Below are 22,599 nucleotides of genomic sequence, written 5' to 3' on the forward strand. Positions count from 1 at the left end.
GTAACTTGAAAATCATCACACAATTTTTTCTAATTATTGAAAGTCAAATTTTTTTTGTTTAATAGGTTTACTTTCTGCAGTGCCATCTGTCAAAAAATTATCTAACTAAAACCAAGAACACAAGGAGGAAGTTTTCCTGTTACCAATTAATTGATCAATAGGCTAATTTTGGACACTGACTCACAAGTTTTATTTATTTTGTAATTTTTAAAAGGATAAGTAGGTTCTAAGATGGCTCTTTTTTAAATATTAGTTCTTTTTAAACTACAAAAAATGTTGATGAAAAAATTTACCTAATTAAAGTTCTACAATAAAGTCCCGTCCCTAAAAAGTGATAATTTTTGTTACGCAGGGAGTGGCAGTTATGCATTACTGCTCTTTAGTGTTTTCTTTCTTACATTTAAAAATTAATTTTATTACTTTAGTTAAATTTAGTTTTATGAGCTAAGACATTTATATTTGTCATTTAGCTAAAATCACTTTAGTCATTGAAGTTTGTTATGGGAATGAAATAAAAAAAACTTAAGCTTTTTCAACACAAAAAAATTTCCAATACACTTATAATTTATTTGTTCAGTTATAAACAAATTAATTTCACAAAATAAATAAAATAGCAAGCAAAACAAGTTTATTTTGAAGTTATAACTCACATAATGTAAGAACTATGGGATCTTTTTATAAATAATTTAAAAAAGACAGTTTTGTTTGTTAAAAGATACCATAAAACTTAACTGGTTGTGAAGTTTAAATACTAAAAATCTATGCATATAAAACATTTAAGAAATTCTCAAACAAAAAGATACAAAAGAGCCATAATACGTATCACAAACAAATTTGTACACAATTCTGAAAAATACTATTCATATACATAATTTTAAATATTCTAAAAGAACTCACCGGATATGTTAATATTGAACATTTATAACTAGCAGGGATCTTGGTACCTTGACAAGAAGTAGAAAGTGAGCAAGTTATCTAATTGCAAGTCTGTAAAGAATTTGTCACTTGGCTGCAACAAACGGATTAGAAAGGAAGATTCTGAAATCTTTTTGACATGATTACCAAAAACAAAGCTAAAATGAGAATTACCACTAGTTTTAATTATAAACTTGCCACCACTTTCTTCTTTTTACCAGGATGTTATGATCCCTATACTACAACTATATGAATAAAATCTTTCTACAACACAATTTTTCAAAATCAACACAGTCTACATGAACCATATTTTAATTCCCATGTTTTGGCTAAATGACTTCAATATATCTCAGAAAAAAAAGAAACATTTCTTAGAACACTTAGATGGAACATATTTAATATTTAAAACTAATGTTCTTAAAAATAAGAAATTAGCCAATGCAAAAAATAATGCTGATATCTTTAAATGATTGTAATATGAAATATAAATTATTTAAGTATAATATATAGTAACACATTTGAAGAGAGCTTAGGAGTTTATTCCACAAATGAGTAAATGCAGGTTTATAATACTTATTTTGCAGCTGGTGATGCATATACCATCTTTTTTTTTTTTTTTTTTCAAATTTATCTTGGAACAAAATTTTGGTAAGATTCACATGAAGGTAAAAGAATTAAAGATTTCTTTCTTAGAAACTAAAAACTTTGGTTCCTCACGTAATCAAAAATTTTTTGAAAGGAAAAAAAAGTTGCAGGATAATGACACATAAACATGAAATGAAATACTTTCTTTTGGTGACAGTATGAAAAACAAATGAAATATGGAAAAATTACAATGCTTGAATAAAGTTGTAATTTTTAAAATAGATAGAAAAATGAACATTAACTGATGTGCACTATATTTAAGCGCGTATGATTTTAAAGTTTAATATTTTAAAATTTTTTTAACTCTATAATAAAAAAAGTTTGAAACATTGATAGACATATTAATAGAATGTTGTTGGATTTTCATTGTAAAATATTATGCTAGCTGTTCATCCTTATAGTATCTTAAAGAGCAATAACTTGAAAATAGCTAAAATGTTCAGTAATTTGTTCAAATAATTATTAAACTTAATAAGGAAATTCTTATTTCTTAATGAAAATTATTGATCACTTATATATTGATATTATTTATGAAATTGTTTTTAAAAAAATGCACTGAAAAGCAAAGTATATTTAAAACAACGTTTGAGTTGTAAGTATTGTAGAGTTATAAGAAGACTATTAAATTGTCATAAATATAAACTTAAAACACTTAAACTCGTCCCAATTGAAAGAAATGCTAAGCAAATATGTTTAAATACTTTTTACACTAATATTTTAAATTATTAGCTCACAATGTAGAAAAGTTTAAATTAACAATGGATTTGTTTGGAATTCTTTATTTACAAAACTGTAAGTTCAATCAAACCCAATTTAGTGACCAAAATAGTCTTTTGAATTGTTTAAGTATTACAAAAAATGTTAGCAATTTGTTTATAGGGATAATCAAATTACATACTCCATTATGATAAACATTACATGCCCTTAAGTTCATTCAAAAACACCAAATGCAGTTTGAAGACAAGCAGAGTGTACATAGAACATTTCAACAGATATTCATGAGTTTAAAGAAATCGGTGACAAAGTAAATGCCATTGAAGGAAGCAAAGTTAAAAATATAAGTAGTCTGTTATTAATTAGATTCATAATATAGTCCTCTTAATTGTTCTGTCGTTATACTTAGAGGAAACAGATTAAAATGGTTTATTTTAGGACAAGAAACAGTATTGCTGAATGTCTAAAAGTACAATCAATGTGTAGTAAATAAAAACTAATGAATTAAATTATGTCAGTGAGATTTAAGTTGAAAAGGGACAAACATAAATTGCAATAAAATGAAAATAAATTGATAATGAAACATTTGTGAAGTAAACAAAATTTTGTATGACTTAGGGATATATATATTCTTTATATAAATTTAAGCTAATTATCACTGACATTTTAAAAATATATAAGTAGAGTGATAGAAGCACCAATAGTCAGAAGTTAAAGTAGGAAAAAAAAAAAAAAAAACTATATTTTCCATAAATGAAACTTAAGACTCCTGAGAATTTCAAATAAGTTACCAAACTGTATTATTTATTTGATAAAATCTTATACAAAAATGGCCTTCACTTTCAAGAAGCAACATGATTACAGGTTCTTAATAATCTCAACATGTATTGAGCTAACATAATCAATAGTCATAGTGAATTTTTAACAATTTTCGTTGCCTATAAATATTAACTTCACAAACTATTTCAGCATCATAGGTTATAAACGTAACAGTGAAATATATTGCTTAGGGCAGATATAATCTTATTAGTGTTTATATCAATTAAGGATTAATTGCTAGTAAACGTCTACATCTGCAATATAAATGCTATAATTTCACAAAAAGGTATAAAAGGACATCTTTGTCTTATTCAAGCATTCTACATCTCTATTCTATTTATGAAATAGATGTCAAATTTCAAAATAAAAGTTTTGATTTAGAAGAAGTTTGAAAAATTATTACACTAATTTGCACAAAAAAACTGGAGCTATACTTAAAATAGAAATGCTGATATTTTATTCCTATAGTGACAAGAGACAGTTTTAAATTATGTTAATGTTACTTCAGTGAAAATATAATTCACAAGATTATATAAAATATAATCATTTCATCAAGTTACACTAGAATTATATCTAATTTTGTGTTTAAATGTTTTCATGTACATTTTATACACTTATTTTACAGGAATGATTTTTAAAGGAATTTTAAAGGAATGATTCAATGAATGTTAAATTAAAGTTACTATAAAAACTAATTGCACCTTATAAAACAATAATGTTTAACCAAGGATTTTCTTTAACTTGAGAAAAAGCTTTATAATGAAATTCTAGTCTGAGAATAATTAAATGAACTTTTAATTGAATAATGAAAAATATTCTCTTAATAAACTCATAAATATTCTCTAATTAAACTTTTCATTTTGAAAAAGTACTATTATTTCTATCATTTACAGTTAAATAAAAATGATATTACTCTAGGTAATTTAGTATTAACTTTACTAATTAACAGTTGCTTAATATAAGCTTACCTATTCAATTTTACAACATGATCTGACTAAAGAAAGGCACACTTATTTAGATTAGTAATATATTTTCGTGAAGTACTTCAATTGCAAGATTATCAGCTAAATTTCAGATAATTTGAAATAAAATGAATTCTAAAAAAAAAAAAAAAAAAAAAAACTATAGCTGCAAGGGTGTCATTATTATGTATGCATAGGTGCAATAAGCATGATAAAGAAACTCATTTTCTTAAACCTAATAATTTTTCTAAAAAAATTATACACATGTTTAATCAGAAAAAAAGAAATATACTAAAACTGAACAATAACATATGAATATTACAAGTTCGACATTTTGGCAGTTCTGAATGGATGTAAACAAAAACATTTTTCTTTCAGTTTTATGTACCAGTTTAAAAAATTGAAACACAGTTTTAAGACATAATGTATTTCATACATAGATATAGGATATGCCTTTAAAAAAGTTTAGACAATTAGAAAACCAAGTAAAAATAATTTATTTAAAGGAAACAATGATTTCATTTAGTTATAAAAGTGTTAATATTTGATAAAATATTTCAATTTTAAATGATTTTGTTTTTTCAAGAAAAGGAAGAGAAAAACTTTGTAATTTCCAAATATGTTTTAAAAAAAAAAGGAATACCAGGCTTTATGAAGTTATAAACATCAATACAGCGTTCCACACATCAAGATCATAACATTTTTAATAAGTAAAAACATTCAAATTCAGATAAGACCAATTAAATTGGTCACTGAATACATGCAGCATTTGACACACAGATGTTTATTTTATCATAACACAGTTAACATCTCAAAAAAAAAAAAAAGGTAATGTTATTATAAACATAAAAATTTTATGGCAACAAATTTTAAAAACGAAGCATTGTACCAGTAAATCGAGTATCAACCAAGTCTTGGTTACAGCTTTTGCTTCGTGCATACAGTTACATTTTAATATGACGCCAATATCTGATTTAAGTATGTATGTATACAAATGCATAAGCATACACACATATACTATACATATATGTATATACATACACACATTTACTTGCACAGATTACACCACCTACGTAAATTTTTGAAACAAGTTAAAACTTGTTATTCTTGATTATGAAAACAGACTAGAAATTGTTCTAGTATGCATAAATGAGCTACACAACATATTTTTTTTAAACATTTAGTAATGCACTATCTGTTACAGAAAATGAGACTAGATTAACATAAATGAGACATTTTATAAGAGGTACTTGGTCTGACCTCAGATATGATGTAGGGCATAATAATGTTCAACCAAATGTTTAAGGATGAAAAAAGAATGAAAACTAGATCATCGTAAATCACTAATGTTTGCTTCTGAGCCAAATAATTCCACAACTTGCTTCCGATAATGATCAACATTACGACTCATTATAGTCATACAGGGTCCCAACAACCTTTCAAAAGCAGCAACATCCAAAACTAGGTAAAAATTTATAGGCAATGAGTTAAATGTACAAAATAAAATGTTTTATTAATATATAATGATGAAATCACTCAGTTTACTAATAAACTATTGCATTTGTTTATCACTAAATACAGAAAACATGCAGGATATATCTTTGGATAATGATTAAATATTTTCAAATAAGTTGCTTTTACTGTTATGAAAATTAATTTTTATCAGTATGAACTCTTATAAAATGTTCTTTAATTTCAATGCAATTTAAGCATGTTATAAAAAACAATAACTTTAATGCTAAAATCTAATATAATTCTTGCTATAACTCAAGCATAGTATAAAACCGTTTTGTAAAAAAAAAATATATCAATAAACTTTTATCAGTCTTTACATGATTCTCTATTTCTTATTTCTTTCAAAATTGTAGTCATGTTCTAAGTAGAACACTGATACCCTCAATTTATGAGTATACAAAAAAAAAAAAAAAAACTACATGCTCAGAAGCAAATACAAAAAGGTAATGTTTTCATAAGCATTGTACTGTATTACAATGGCTTATATGTAATACAATATGTAATTAATGTCAAAGAGAAAAAATTTGAAATTATATGGTAGGTTTGAATTGTGTAGAACAATAATGATACCTAAAAAATACATACTCACTAATGTGAGTGTTACTTATTTGCAAAACTTGTTTCTTTGGTTAAGGATCGAAATCTAGATTATTTTTTTGTGTAATAAAAGTAAAGCATTCCCCGCAACAGCCAATAGTGGGCCAGGGGAGTCATGAAGGATAAGTCTCCACAATTTTGTGACCAGCAGCATGATTGTGGCAAGGTGGTCAGCACTGCCCATAGGCCGTCTTTACTTCCCATCTATCTGTATTTGAGTTTGCTTCAAGCCGCCACTGGAGATTGAACCCCAGATCTTCACAATGACATCCCAGTGCTTTGACATATATATAATTACCCATGTATAATTAGAAAAAAAACGGCATTTGTTATATTGCTTTTATGCATTTAGCGTAACACTCACAATGCGGCAGTTAGTGTTTACGGTATAAAAGTTATTTATGGGCAGTTTTTCCTCTATTCTGAGATTTTGTACTTCCTTTAAAGTCAATTCGAAAATGTTACCTCTTGCAGTCTAAAAAATTTTTCAGACACCCCAGCATAAAAGTTTGATGACCTCTAATTTAAATAAAAGTTTAGATTCAAATTTAATACAATACTAAACATAAGAGCACAAAATTATTATAACACACTTGAATATTACTTACATGCTAATTTAACATTGCCAACTGCATATACTGAAGCCGCTCTTGGTTTTTGAGTGACGAGTGCCAATTCTAAAAATAATAAACTTGTATTAAAAAAAAAAAATTATACATTATAGCTGTTGACATAACATTCGAAATTATTGCACTAAATACAAAAATTGCCAGATTACAATAATTATATAGCAGCAAAATTATATGGTTTTTATGCTGCAGAGCAGCAAGTTTGTTCTCATTTAATGAAAAAATATCAAAAAATGATTTTTTTAAAAACTATTCTTGTTTCATTTATACATAAAAGATAAGGACAAGTAATAGCAACAAGTTTTTTTTAGGAATTTAATAATTAAGTTAGCATTTGATAAATAATTTTCACATAAAGTGAAGAATAGTAATTTTTAGTTCATAAATCTTTAAGTATACTATTATAGTGAAATATGAAAAAAAATTACAGGACTTCTTTTGTTTGTTTAAGTGTTGTATGGGAAGTGTTTAAATGGGAAGGGTTTTACTAGATGAAGCTAGGAGTTTTAGTTTTTCCCTAAAAGATAATTTATTTAATTTAAAAATGTCATATGTATGTAAGTATTGCATTTCATAAATTAAGTTATAATTATAATACATACAATATCAATAATTTTACAAGCTTCTTTTACTAAATAAACATAAATTCAGCATATTTCCTAATGTGTAAACATCATATGGGTATATTGCAATATCTCAAATGATTTGATATTGAGAATAATTTTATTCACAATTAGAATTATTCATATGACTCAGAAATATAGTACAAAACAAATAAAGTTTTGCATAGCTTATTTATAAAAACAATAGCTAATTTGTAATGTCTAAAAGTGAGCTTTTTTTGAATATCACTTAATATACAAAATGTTTTAAAATCAGTACAATTCACAGAGCATCAGAACACTTTCACAAGAAAAAAACCCAGTTAATACCTTGTATTCACTATACCGATATACCTACAGGGTATCTGCTACATTTTAGATTTTCAAATCCATAACTTTTCATGAATTACCAAAGTTACTATTCTCTGATAAACACAATAATAAACAAACAATATATATATATATATAAATATATATATATATATATATATATATATATATATATATATATATATATATATTTAAATATATTATATTATACATATATTTATAATCTAAATTTGACATCAAAATAAGCTAGTTGAGTTATTTTCTTTTTTTTAGAATTCGAAAAGTATCTTTTCGACAAAAAATGTTTTCATTAATATATTTTCTTAACTAACTTGCATTTATCCTGTGATTTTCTTTTAATTATACAGGGTGTGTAGCCAAATCTTTCAACAAAAAATAAGCACCTTTTCAGTACTTTTCAAGCACTCAAAAAATATTTTAAGCATTATATACATTAACAAATTGGAAACAATTTTCAAAAACTTTACATGATCATGGTAATTTTTTGACAAAGAACTCTTTTCTTGATAACATTAGTCATTATAAAATGATAAGAGATTTTTTGATTCCATATGAAAGGGTCGAAAATGAAGCATGAAATTGAGAAAATCTTTCAAAATGCAGCAAAGCTGCACTTGCTAGTGTAATAATTTCACCTAACTCAGCTTAGTAGACGCACAAGCGAACTCGCCAAGTATTTCATCAAACATGCAAAATGATTGGCGTTGAATGATTGTGAAAACGTTGAATAGAACAATGAGAAAAATCACGCTATTGCATAATGCATGGCTAAAATAGACATGGTAAAGAAAAAAACTCCCAATTTAGAATAGGGAAAATTAAGCACTATTTAAAAACACCCAATGAAAAAAGCACCTTTAACCACTTTTTAAAAACACTATGCACCCTGTTATATATATTGCTTCATAAAAGCATCTTTTAGGGAAAATGAATTAGACAAAGGTGATGAATGTAGGAAACAAAATTTAAATTATTGTTGGGAAAGACAATATCTTCATGATGTTGTATAATTACTGTAAGTTGCTACTGGCACACCAGAAGTTAAGAAATATATTGATATTATTTGCAAATGAGTTTAGGTCTCATGACTGTAAATCAAAGTTGCTATAAAAATATTGTTTTGATTGTTTACTTTTTCATTCTGTTGAACCAGTTTTCATGCTTATCTAAGTTATTTTCAAGACCAGCAAAATAAATATGAATAAAACTCATTTTTTTATTACTTCAAGTTAACCATTGGTAAGAAAAAGCTCAACTTTAAATGATGAAGTAATTCCAAAATCATTGATGAATAAAATGTAAACAATGTATAGTATAGATAAGTTTTCACAGTATACCAATTATTAATTGACAAAACATATCATACATACAATGGTTTTTTTTAAAAACAAAAACTAAGTTATACACTTTTTTAAAAATATTTTCCAGATGATTTTAATGAAATTTAGTACTATAGATTCTAGTAGCAAAGAGTGTTAAATTTTTTTAAAACTTGGACAATAACAGGCTAGACACTTTTCAAGTTAGCTTTCATGTGGAATGTAAGAATCACAGTTAAACCATTGTTCAGCACTTAGTTCTACACCTGTCAGTTGTAACTAGTGTATGAAATCTTTCAGTAACCTGCTAATATTTACAAATAAGTTTAACTTTTACAATAGAAAAACAAAGCTAATTTTAACAGAATATAAATAAAAATATATAGATTCTTCATAGTTCAGAACTAGTTTCTAGTACGTTTTCATATTTATTTCAGTTATTTTTAGGATTAGAATACTTATTTTTTAAAGCTAAACATATTTTTCGAGTTCATTAAGTTCAAAATTTTCACGCTGATACTAATATTCATAATTTTAAATGATTATTCAAATGCTAGCATTAGTATGAAGTAATTTGTCAAAGTGATTAATTTTCATAAATTTTTATCAAATTTTTATCCTATTTTATATCAAAAAATATAAAATAGGATATAAAAGATGAAGGTCTTTGCAAAGTACGAAATTATTGAAGTGTATGTTATTTGAATTAAAGAAAATGAGACAAACAAAAATTGATTATATAACATAAAATCTGAAATAAATTAACTATACTAATTTAGTTTCATAAGAAAAATGCTACTGTAATTTACAAGTGCCATTAAAGGTTAGAATTCTCTTACTACTTTTTACATGTATGGTCTAAATTTATATATTATATTAAGTTATTAGTATCATTGATTTCTTGCAATCACAAAATGCTCACTGTTAAAAATTGAGCCTGTGCTTTATAATTAGTTACAATAATTTGCTGCTAACTTAGATAAAGGAATACCCACGATTTTGGTGGCACCTAAGAAAAATATCTATATAAATAACTTTATGCCATTTATTTATGAATATATACACTACTAGCATGCAAAACTCTTTGGAGAAACTAAATACTATAGATTGTTGATATGTAGTAAAATAATGTATTATTCTATTTCAAAACTTGTTTAATATGCTTGAGCAAAAAAGAAAAGTCACCCCTTTGAAATTCCCTTTAAATTTAATATAATTTTCAAATCAGTCCGGTATTAAATGAATAGTGTTTCTCATGTTTAAGGGTTTTCATACATCAAAGTAAGTATTGAATGAATTTCTTTGTTTATAGTATTATTTGGTTAAAATAAAATTTTAACTAATAAGTATAGGCTTTGCATATTTATTTACTGAGTCCTAATCTTAATTATATATATACAGTAGGGAACCGATTATCCGGAACGATCGGGACCATCGCTATTCCGGATAACTGATTTTTCCGGTTTTCTGAATCGCTACAAAAAGCCGTTTTTTTTGTTAACCCCAACTAAAATAAAAATTTTTTTTTGGATATAATCTTAAAAAGAAGAAAAAACGATGGAGTAATACACTAATGATTATTTCCAAAATGATGGTAAGGTAAACATCTTTCAAAAAAGAAAAATCCTAAAATCTTATGAGGAAAAAAAATTTTTTTTTTAAAAAATGGCGGGAACATTTATTGAATTTCGTTCCGGTTTTTTGGTTTTCTGATTTCCGGATAACGGGTTCTGTACTGTATATTATATACTATTACAGTAGAGCGCCGATTATCCGAACTGCTCGGGACTGAATGTGGTTCGGATAATTGGAAAGTTGTTTAAAATCTAGTTTAAATGATTATTATTTATGCACTAACTTCCCTCCACACTTTTTCCAGGTTTAGGGGACTGGCAGTATGGTCTGTAATAGCTCTATTTAAAAAATTTTTTTTCTTTCAATTTTTAAGTATTTTTTTTAAAACTTTTTTTTATTTTGAAATTTTTTTAAATCAGATTTCAGCTTTTTATAATTTTTTTTTTGTTTATTACTGATTTTAACACATTTTTCTTTATTTTTCATTGCAAAAGAAATCCAGCAAAGACTTTTGTTTCAAAGAAGACGGTCTTTTTTGAGCAGCCATATCCCTCACTCTTTTTAAATAAATCAACTGAACTGGAACAACATCATTTTGACGCTCTAGCCAATTCATTGCAATATCTAATGAATTGCATGCTTCTATGTGAGAAGGTCCACTATCTTGAACTTGATCTTCCTCTTCGTCTGTGGAGTTCCGAATTTCATTCAAAATTTCAGTAACAATTTCATCATCGTTTGAAATCGTGGAATGCTTTTAGTGTCTTGACACCAGTATTTTATCTCTTCTGCATAACGTGGCATCTTTTCCTCCGGAAGATCTACTGGTCTACAGAAATTTAAATTTTTTTTGATAAGTTATAAAGTATTCTAAACTTAAAAAAAAAAAAAAAAAAAACGAATTCAGGCACAGTTCGGATAATTGCACGTTCGGATAATTGGAGCTCTACTACTTTAATATTGACATTTATTTTCATAGAATTTGTTCCTACATGACCCGAAATATATAAAAAAAAGAAAGAAATATTTAGCCAGAGCTATGGGCAAAAGTTCAAGTTTTATCTGAAGTTGATTATATTAATGATTAAATAGCAAGATTAAAAATTCCAAAATCAAATGCAATATGTTGGCTTGATTAAAAACAATGGGAAACAAACTAAAAATAAGCAGATTAAAATGCTATCTACAGGTTGACTAAAAACTTTTGCATGCAAGTGTATATATTAAGCGTGAGGTTGTTATGGAATTTTTAAGGAATAAGAAAAAAAACAAATCTGTAATAAAAGATATCCACAAAACAATAAAGTAATGTTATAAACATAATTAAAATTTAGGGATTAGGATATTAAATTAAGAGATTTCATTAGATTTATAAAGGTTATATGTTCATTTCTATTCTAAGTTTAAAATTATTCATGGAAGGTTTTAGCAGTTTCTAACATAAGATGTGATATTTGTTGATTTCTTTTCACCATGTTTGACAATTTAAGATATTCTTTTAGAAGTTTCTGCTTCAAAACAATTTTAATTTTTTCACATCATTAAGTATTCTTTGGACAAGACTCATCTTTTGAAAATTCTCTTGCTTAAATTTACAATTTTGTTAAAGAAAAGAACTGTAGGAAGCAAATGTTAAAAAAAGAAGAGAAAAGAGATCAAAATGAAAAAAAAGTCCTTATAGATGCTAAACAGACACTAAATTTGGTTGTGTTATTTACTAATCAAACCTTTTATAACTAGTAAGGTACAAATATAATTTTTACAACCTTGATCTTTACAGATTCATCACATCTGAAATTTTTGGTGTCAATACCTTTTTTGCTATCAATTATAATAGTTTTGATTATTCAAAAATTATTTAAAAAAGTTTTATACTCTTAAAGGATATGCAAAATACAATTGCACCTTTTCATATACAATTTATACAAATACTACATAATATAACATTTTAAAAACTCAAGTCTATAACATTTGTACAATGTTTTCCAAAGGAGAGTGCCTTTGCCTTAGTCACATAGAGGTCAAAGTGGAGGGTAAAAGAAACCAGAGATTAATTTTAAATATATAACTTAGATTTATCATTACTTATAAATTAGTCAGATTGATACCTCTTTTTAAACCAATGTTCTAAATTTGTGCTTCAATGAATTCTGAATATACTAATTGAGTTTTAGGTTCAAATTTTAAGGATAACTGCATTTTTTAAGGATAACTGCATTTTTTAAGGATAACTGCATTTTTTAAAGATAACTGCATGTAGATGATGCCAGTTCCAAATTATTTTTAGAACTGGAATAATCTACAGTATTTATTTAAAGTTAATACATTGATGGAAGAAGTTATGTATTTAATTTTACCTCCAAAGTATTGGCCTTTTGTCAGTGTTACTACTTCCATTTCCTCTTTTTTACCGTCAACCTAAAAAGAAAAGAAAATCTCAATTAATCGTGCACATCTCAATGAAAACAAGGGCAAGAAATGAAATGCTAAAAGTGATGTGCTGTAGAGAGTATTAAACTTTTTCTTTTCCATCATTAATTTCACCATGATTCTAAATGAATAGTTAAATAAATCAGAAAAAAATTTAGATTAGTTTAGAATCTATCTGTAAAAATAATACATATATACATTGAATTTACAAGTGGTTCCTAACAGCTAAGAAATTGATAACAATACTAATAACAAGTATAGTTATAGAAAGTTTAATTTGTTTTAAATAATTATTTCCTTCTCTTGTAATCATAAAATAAAAGATAAGTAAAATCTCAATTATCCAATGTGTGTTAAAGCATTCTGACTCAAGTTTCTTCCTTATTACAACTGTTGTAATCCAAATACTGCTGTGAGAACTAGTCTGAAATTTGGCTACCTGGGAACAACAATAAAAAGAGAATACAAAAGTATCAATGTTTTATTTTCCAATTTCGTTATAGGTACCACTTATTACTCATAGTTTGATGTTAACACAGCAAAAAAGTTGACTTGAAAAAGGTCAGCCAATTATCTGATTATTACTATTTTATAACAAACGTTTTTTCTTGAGATTATCAGGGTCCTACTGTGATAAAGTATTTTAAAAAAGACCAATTTATTTTATCATTGCCAAATCAAAATATTGCGTATGCAATATTATACATATATGTATTTAATGTGAAAAAAATCTCTTAAAATTCAATAGCCAAACCTTTTTAATGCAGGGGAAAAAAGACAAAGTAACCAATAGTTGTGAAAAATTAGCAGGGATAGGCTAGATAAGAAGAGGTGGGAGCTAGAGGAAACAGCCTCCTGGCACAGCTTCGGAATGGTTCCAAATTCATGTTATATAATTACAAATGATACTCAGAAAAAATTCATTTTTTCAAAATTCACTCTTGATGTCATTACCCACCCCATTCTGGATTCATCACAATATTTATCATAAATATATCTTTACATTTAATTTAATATATCTCATAAATAAGCAATGAATGAAAATATTCATCTAACCTATTTTGTGGCACGTACTGCATTTGGAAAGAGTTCTAACAACGTCCTTAAAATACAAAGTGTTTTTAAAAATACAGATATCTGATGACCATTGCTAGTAAAATACAATTAGAGGTAAATACCAGTAGTTATCACAAAGATAATTTATTGTCTTATCAAACTTACTGAGAATTTAATTAACAAAACATTTATATATATATATATATATGTATGTATGTATGTATATATATATATATATATATATATATATATATATATATATATATATATATATATATCCCATGTAAACTTTCACTTTGATTTTTATTTATGATAGTTACTAATAAAATTATAGTTAACTAAAGTAAGACTTTTTTGTGCAGACATTTGCTAATTAAGAGCTCCATATCACCATTTTTTCTTCAATTGAGTTAACAGACATTTTTAAATTATAGTTGAAGTTCTCATTGCACTTTTATTTACTTTTAATAAATGTGGAAACAGAGAATGAAAAATACCTTTAAAACTATCGTTTGAATTGATCTAAAACTACAAACTACATTAATAACAAGCATACTGCTAAATGTTGATAAAAATGCAATGTAAATTTATAAAGTTATCAAGTTTGAAAAATGTTGTTTTCAAAAAACACTATTTAGAACACTATCAGAATTTTCTTCAAAAATTTAAGGCAATAAAAATCACGCAGTTATAAATTTGCTTATAAGCAATTTAGTAGTGTTTGTTTGCTAGTATATGTTTTAATATGTTTTTCTATGTTTTTTCAAAATTTTAATTTTTTGTATAAATCAACAAAAATAGATTTAGATGCTTCCAAATTTTTATAACATGAAGAACTAAAAATCAAAGACTTCATTATAATATCTAAAAAGAGATATGCATAATATAAAAAATAATATATAAAAATAAACTCTAAAATTCATCATTTCAATAGTTTTCCTTTAAATTAATGCATCTCTCAAATATTAAGCGTGAGGAAAAATGATGATATATTTCTATAAAAAGTTATTAAATATTTATTATAATTGTTTTAAGAACAGTAATTTAGAAATATTTAAGTGTAAATTGACTGAATTGAAGCAGGAAGAAAGATTAATTTCCTTTCTACATTTTTTATACAAAAGGAGAGCTTAAAATAATGATAAAAGAATAGAACTGTATAAATATAGCAGTATAAGTATATGCCATGTATTAAAACTATTTATTGTTTGATTGACAAAATTCATGATGAAGGATAGGTTATTAGAGTATTCTTATATTTGGAAATTATTAATTTTGAAACATGACCAAATATAAAATAAGATTATAAAAAGGAAATTTCAGGATAACCATTTATTATGAATCATGCGTATAAAGCAGATTAATTTTCAATTTAAAAGCCTTATTGAAAAACATAAAAATGAAATACCTCTTTTAACATTGTTATTTTGCAATCACCATCTTCAATGAAAAACATTCCATCTGCTTCATCACCCTATTAAATAATTATTTTAGTATATGGATTAAAATCTGAATACATAAATAAAGTTTATCATATTAATCATATAATGGTCATCACATAAGTTTCCTTACCACTATTAATTCTTTTTTACCTACACTTCCTTATAAGATAATGTCAAAGAAATGAACAAAAGATATATAAAGCAATGAACAACTTATAAAACATGAACAAAAGATAATGTCAATTTCAATTCAATGGTTATAATAATTAAGCACACTTTTCACAAGAGGGAACATTAATGTGAACTACAGCTAATTTTAATTTAATTGATACTTATCTTATATGCAGTGATTAAGCACTACTTATGCAAAATATTTTTCAATTTAAAAAATTTGAATAATTTCATTTCATTGCCTTTTAGAACATAAGACTACTTAATAAATTTATGGGGAAAACTATCATTTGCAATTATTATGCTATTTAGATTATTTGCTATTTCATGTATAAGAAAATTGGAGTTAAGATAAATAGTTTTTCATAAAATTAGTGTGATCGGTGTAAAATAGTTAAAAAAGTTACTTTAAGTAAAAATAAATAAGTTTAAAGTACTCCTGTTTAGACATTTTTTTTGTTGTGCCCAAATGTACAGTACATTTGGGCACAACAAAACACTAAATAACTAAAAATCCTTAACAGAGCAAAATAAAATTTAGATAGTGCTGCCGTTTGTAAGGATATCATCAAGTTAATCATTCAATTTGAATTTAATTACCTTATTTATTTTAAAGACCTGGAAACAATTAAAAAAATATTATTATTATTTTTTTTGGAGTTACATTTGCTCAGTTGACTTTATGAAGATGCAAAATTGTTTTTTTTGCTTAGAAAAAAAATTATTTTAAGGTATTTATAGAAAAATTTTAAAATAATTTAACTGGGAATAAATATAAACTTCATTGTCACTGCTTTAAGTTTAGATCAGTGTTATGCTTTTTGAAAATCGTGACAAAGTTTCTTCCTTTGTTACAATAAATACACTTGATAATCACATAACTCTTTTAGTCATTTTGAAAGAACAAACACTGTTAATGATACGCTAACATAAATGACTTTTACACATCAAACTAGTGATTAGATTCAACCAGGTTACACAGGTCAGTTATTAAAATAGAAATACATAGGAAATAATTTATTTAATACTAAAATAAATGAATATTTTTATAATATTAATTTCTTTCTTTACCCTTAAAAAATACAATCCAATTTTTAAACATGTAATTTATGTACACACGAGGTAACAAAATTAAAAACTATGCCAGACAAAGAAAAAAAAAGAGAGTGAAAATATAAATATACCAGATAAGTTTAACAAAATAAAAATACTATCTTTTTTTCCCATTTCATTTATAATTTTTTAGCAAGAAGATATGCATGACAAGAAAAACTTTTATATCATTTTTGGTGAAAATTAAATATTAACATACATATTGTGATAGTCTGAGCAGCATCATGACCGATTAATTTAAAATAACTATTATTCTAATTCACAAAACTCAAGAGAATCTAAAAAAACTATTTTGATTTGACAACATAACTTGTTCAAGCTATTTATGTTATGTGAGATGGCTTAATAAAAACAAGTGTGTACTATTTGTACAGTCAAATTCTAAAAGATTTGTAACTAATTAATTTAAATTTAAAAACAATACCTGTTTAATAATTAATTCCCCATCAGAGTAAGCTTTTGGCATAAGAGCATCACAAAGATTCATTCTTTCATATTGCTAAAAAAAGTTAAAACATAGTTAATCATCAATCATAATGATTTCACTACAATTCTAATATATTAAAAAATAAAAATGCTGATACTAATTATGTTGTAACAGACTCAATGCCAGAGGTGCAGGAAATGTTCAAATCCACAAACAAAGTTTAGGACAGCACTAGGAAAATTTCATTCAAGATCTTCCTCTTACCTTTCACATGTAAGATTGTTATCACATTTTGTAAAAATTGTTAAACAAATTTATTCTAATGAAAGAAAAAAACATTTCATCCTAAACCAAGGAAACTGTGATAAAAAATTATCAGTGTTGTCATTGATGACATAATTTGCAAATATGAGAATCTTTTTTTGCTGAAATCTGACTCCCATGCTCATTTAATTAGTAGGCATAGGACCACTTGCAGTCTTTCTTTCTTTTTTTTAAAAAAACAAACAACATTAGAGAAAAGATGAGGGTCAAAATTATTTTAGTATCTTCAAAATAAAATTTATCCCCTACAATTCCCTTCTTCCTTTATAAAGAAAAAGAGAATTGTAGAGAATAACTTAGTTGGGAAAAAGGCAAAGCTGATTTTATTTTTTCTAAAAACTTTTTTCTTTTTCTTTAAGTCTTGTTGAAATATAATAAATTCTATATCGAATTCTAAACATTCACTAAGCAAAATTATGAAGAAACACTTATTCAACAGCTTCTCAATTGTGTCAATATTTTTCCTAAAAATTACCAACCATTACCTTTATTTTACCAATTATAATTTGTAATTTATAATTAGTTCTGTTTAACCAACCATCACAAAAATGCATGTTTTTAGTCAAAATTTAAAAGGGCACTTAAGGAGAAACAGTTATTTTAAGAAAATGAAAAAATTATTGCATTTTTTGAAAGTTTATTCTTTTAAGATTATTGTATCAAAATATTTATTCGATTTTTGAGAAAAATGTGAAAGTTACAGCATAATATGTCTTGCGGGGCACTAGATGCAGGATGCACTATGACATGTATATATATGAATACACAAGTGGGCGACCTTTGTGCTAGAATACAAACTAAGGTTAACAACGTTTAAGAGCACAAAAAATATTTATAAATGCAGACAGCTGCTTCGGATGCTCAAAGGGCAACTTTCATCAGTGCAACAGAAAGAAATGAGAGAAAACAGGGTAAATATAGAGAAAGGTTTATTTAAAAATCCTATGTGCAATGGAAACTACATTCATATAGCTTAAAAAAATCAAAATGGGATCAAATTTTGATGATTTTTTTTACAATTAATAAGAAGAGCAAGTTAGGGAAAATTTAAAAAAATAAGTTATAAACATTATATTATATAAGCACTTATTTTTTCATATTTTTGTATGCACAACATAAGGTTAAACTATGTAATATAAGATAAAAATAAAGATTAAAATATGTACAAGAAGTTAAAAAAATGTTTCAAGTTAATCCTAATCATAGCAAAATTCATTAAAAAATCTTACGTTTTTACAGGCTTCTATTGTGTTTCTCCCCTTAATTAGTATTTTATGGTAGTTATTGTTTTAGTTTATATATATACATATATATATAAGGTTAAACTATATATATATATACACACATACATACACATATAATATATACATCTATATATATACACGTGTGTGAAAAAATATCAAGTAGTAAAAATTAATGTATTGCACTTACTTCTAGTGTTTGTAACATAGGAACACCTTCCAGGAGTTTTTCATACTCTTTTCTCTTTTTAAAAGCACTCTTTAAAACTATTCTTCGAAATGTTTGGCGATCCTAGATAGAAAATTTTATTTGTATAATGCACTCTTTACTTTGATCATTAGATCAAAAGTAAGAACGAAATGTTACAAAACAACAAGGAAACATTTCCCTGAATATATATAACTTCTAAACACTATTAGCAGATACCTAAATGAAATACAGTTTCCTTTATATTGTATTTTAAATACGAAAATGAGTTTTAGGAAAAAGAAGAAAAAAATTAATTTACAGAAATGTTAGATATCAGTCATGAAAGTTGGAAAAATTATTATTAGAAAAAACTTGAATGTATGGTTTTAAGTATCTTCAAATTTTTTTTGTAAACCTTACCTTTAAAATCAGTAAAAATATTAGAAAAAATCCTACCAAATAAATAAAGTCTTTAAATATGATAAACCGTAAACAATTTTTTTAAAATCAATATTATATGATTAATGTGTCCATAAAATAGGCCAGATAGATTTAAAAATGCTTTGCTTAGTGGAGACAATGTTTTTACTTTGAAGTTGAAAGAAAAAGGAATTAATAAAACTAGTTAGCAAAATTTTCTAAACACTAGATTTGTTTAATGGTTGAAGAAAACTAAGTCAATGCGGCTTATTTAATTAAAGTCTGCGAATTTTAAATGTGCCTACCTATTAGAGATATTTCAATTCCATATAAAAAGGTAAAAACTAACAGGCAATAAGTAACTTAATTTACTTTTTTTATAATCATAAATTTCTAAATGGAATTATAATATTCAATATCCTCTTATTGTAATTAATTTAAGAAAAAACTTCATTAAGTCAATTTATGCAGAAAAATAATAGTTTCTTTCACTTGGAAGATATTAATTCTTGTTTTTCTCAGAAAATAAGACAAATTTTGATAAGTTTTAAACAGGGTTGGGGTTTTGGACATCCTAAACTGGTTTTGGACAGGACACGTGGGTTTTACTGTCTTAAACTGGGTAAAACTGTTCTAAACTGGGTAAAACTGTCCTAAACTGGGTAAAACTGTCTTAAAGTGTCCAAAACCTTGAACTTTAGTAAAAGGTAAAAATTCTATAGGTGATACCATTGTAGACATAATAATTACATGTATCAATAAATATTTGATATTTTTTAAAAAATTTACTATAACTTATTAAAAGAAAATAATATATTATAATAGGAAAAGGTTTATAATATTTGAAGCTCCACAATTCATTGAACAACAAAAGTGAATAACTAATCCTTTAAATATAAATATGCCTTTAATACTGATAAATAATATTTTTGCATAAGGATAAATATGGCAATATTAAAAAATAATAATTTTTCTTAAAAAAAATACTAAATTTGTTCAAAAATTAGCCTTTTATTTTTCACAATATTTTTTTAAAAAAATGTTATAATTTCTGCATCACGGGATGATAAAAAAGACATCTATTTCAAAAATTTTTTTTAAATATGAATATATTAGTTTAAATTGAAAATACAAAATAACTGAAAAATGTATTAACAGTTTTGAATGGCATAACATCAGTTTCAGTTACTGACACTGGTGATATATCACCACTATGCTAAAAGAATTGAACATGAATGAAATAAAAGTATTCTTGAATAGTACTATAGGTAAATAAACCTGTTTATGATGAGCCAAGCACTTAGTCCCTAATATTTTAACCTGTATGGCAAGGCCAAACTTTAGTTATGTACTATTGAATGAGAGGACCAATTGAACTTGATTACTGATTAATCTTCCTATGTTTAAATTGAAGAGTCAAACAATATTAATAAAACATTATACTTTTAAAAACAAATATTCTCTGATATATTTAATTATCAATATGTTATTAGTTCTATGTTTATTTTACCTCTTAAATATTGTTCAGATAAAATTGTGGTATAATTTGAGTAAAAGGGTTTTGGACAGTTTAAGACAGTTTTGGACAAAGGGGTTTTGGACAGGACGGTTTAAACCAGGGTTTAAACCGTGGATTAATCCATTCTGTCCTAAACCTTGCCAACCCTGGTTTTAAACAATGCATAATTGCTTGTTAAAATTTTCTTTAGCAACGAAACAATGTAAAATAAGGTTGTTCTTCCCAGCTGGCACCCAACCAAAAAATAAGAGAGAGAAAATAAGAACCAGCACCGATAAAAACCTTGCGTTGGGTGGGAGTTTGAGAGAAAAAGGTTGAAGAATCTCAAATTTTAGGAAAGCGAATTATTCTTCTATTATAAAAATAATATCAACCATATTTAGAGGAAGAATTTACGCTGCGACTGATCACATAAATCTGTAAAACAATGTAATACAAAAAATAAATTGAAAAATTTAAGCTAAAATTTTATAAAAAGAAAAAAAAAAAAAGATTTTGGGCAATTAATTTTGCACGCAGATTTCTTCAGCCCGCTTAATAACAGACAGTTTTAAGCTAGAAGTGTAGCTCTTATTCTTTCTTGAAGTCATTACATTGATGAAGAAGGTATATGTTAACAGGGATAATATAAGGAAAAATAATAATGAAACAACTAATAATAACTACTAACGAAATAACTAATATCAGAAATAAGAAATAACAATTTTAGTGGGTAGAATGCCCTCTCGTCCAATGGAAATAACACAATATGACTCAGCTTAGAAAGAAAGGTGAAGAAACTGTTTAAAAGAGGGATGTACCCCACCTCCTCTACTTGTCATTTCTACTGCAGCTGTACAGGAGGAATCAATCGGTTATTTTTAAAAGGGTTGGGGAAAAGAAAAGATAATACTTCCTTATCTGTTCACTCCAATTACAATTGCCAAGGCGCTAAGTGGATTTCTAGCTTGTGATCTTTCTATAAGTTGGGGGTGGATACAAGAAACATACCTTTTAAATTGGTCTCCTTATGCAATGCTTTTTTAAAATTATTATTTTGTTCATTTATTTTCTTGCAGGCTGCTGCTGAAAGTTGCTAAGAATTGGCGATTGTTCTGTAGCAGATCGCGATACAAGCAAATATTTCATCTACTTCATTATTAATTGTCTTAATAAAGTCTTTCTTTCAGAAAATTATTTCGTCTTAAACAATTTTGATTGATAAATTATTTTGCTACTAAAAATTATTCTGTCACAAGAGCAGCATGTAGGAAGAAACAACCCTTTTTTCTGATATCGCTGCTGCGCTTTCGCCGAAAAATACGGTAGATAATTTTTAGAAAAAAACTTACCATGGCCCATAATGTACCATCAGATACTGCTTCGATTGTAGCTGCCCGAGGCATGTTGTACATTAATGCTAGTTCACCAAAGCTGCCTGCATTATCGTATTTCCCAACCAGTTTATTTTTTTCTTGGTCAGTGTCAACATATATATGATAAACTCCACTAAATTGCAAAGATAAAAATATAAGTTAAAATTTTAGCATGTATTCAATTTATTAGCTTATACAATAGTTTTCAAATCAGTGTTGAATTTTAAAAGAAATTGCATGTTCATGATAATTTTAAATAATTTCCACA

At 25.9% G+C, this 22,599-nt stretch overlaps 1 protein-coding gene across 1 annotated transcript in view; it reads right to left on the reverse strand.

Annotated features, from left to right (window-relative positions):
* Positions 1-611: 611 nt before the first annotated feature.
* Pka-R2 (cAMP-dependent protein kinase type II regulatory subunit) overlaps positions 612-22,599 on the reverse strand; it is a 47,589-nt gene continuing 25,601 nt past the window's right edge. The window contains exons 6-12 of the mRNA XM_016051383.4: positions 22,308-22,464; positions 19,038-19,139; positions 17,280-17,354; positions 15,538-15,603; positions 13,001-13,061; positions 6,776-6,844; positions 612-5,516 (exon numbers count right to left, since the gene is read on the reverse strand). Of these exons, the coding sequence (XP_015906869.1) occupies positions 5,386-5,516; positions 6,776-6,844; positions 13,001-13,061; positions 15,538-15,603; positions 17,280-17,354; positions 19,038-19,139; positions 22,308-22,464 (661 nt within the window). The 3' untranslated portion in view covers positions 612-5,385. The remainder of the gene's footprint in view (positions 5,517-6,775; positions 6,845-13,000; positions 13,062-15,537; positions 15,604-17,279; positions 17,355-19,037; positions 19,140-22,307; positions 22,465-22,599) is intronic.

The sequence above is a fragment of the Parasteatoda tepidariorum genome, chromosome 12 (genome assembly GCF_982258835.1).
Source record: "Parasteatoda tepidariorum strain Cologne lab strain chromosome 12, Ptep-v5.0, whole genome shotgun sequence".
In the NCBI taxonomy this organism is placed as follows: domain Eukaryota; kingdom Metazoa; phylum Arthropoda; class Arachnida; order Araneae; family Theridiidae; genus Parasteatoda; species Parasteatoda tepidariorum.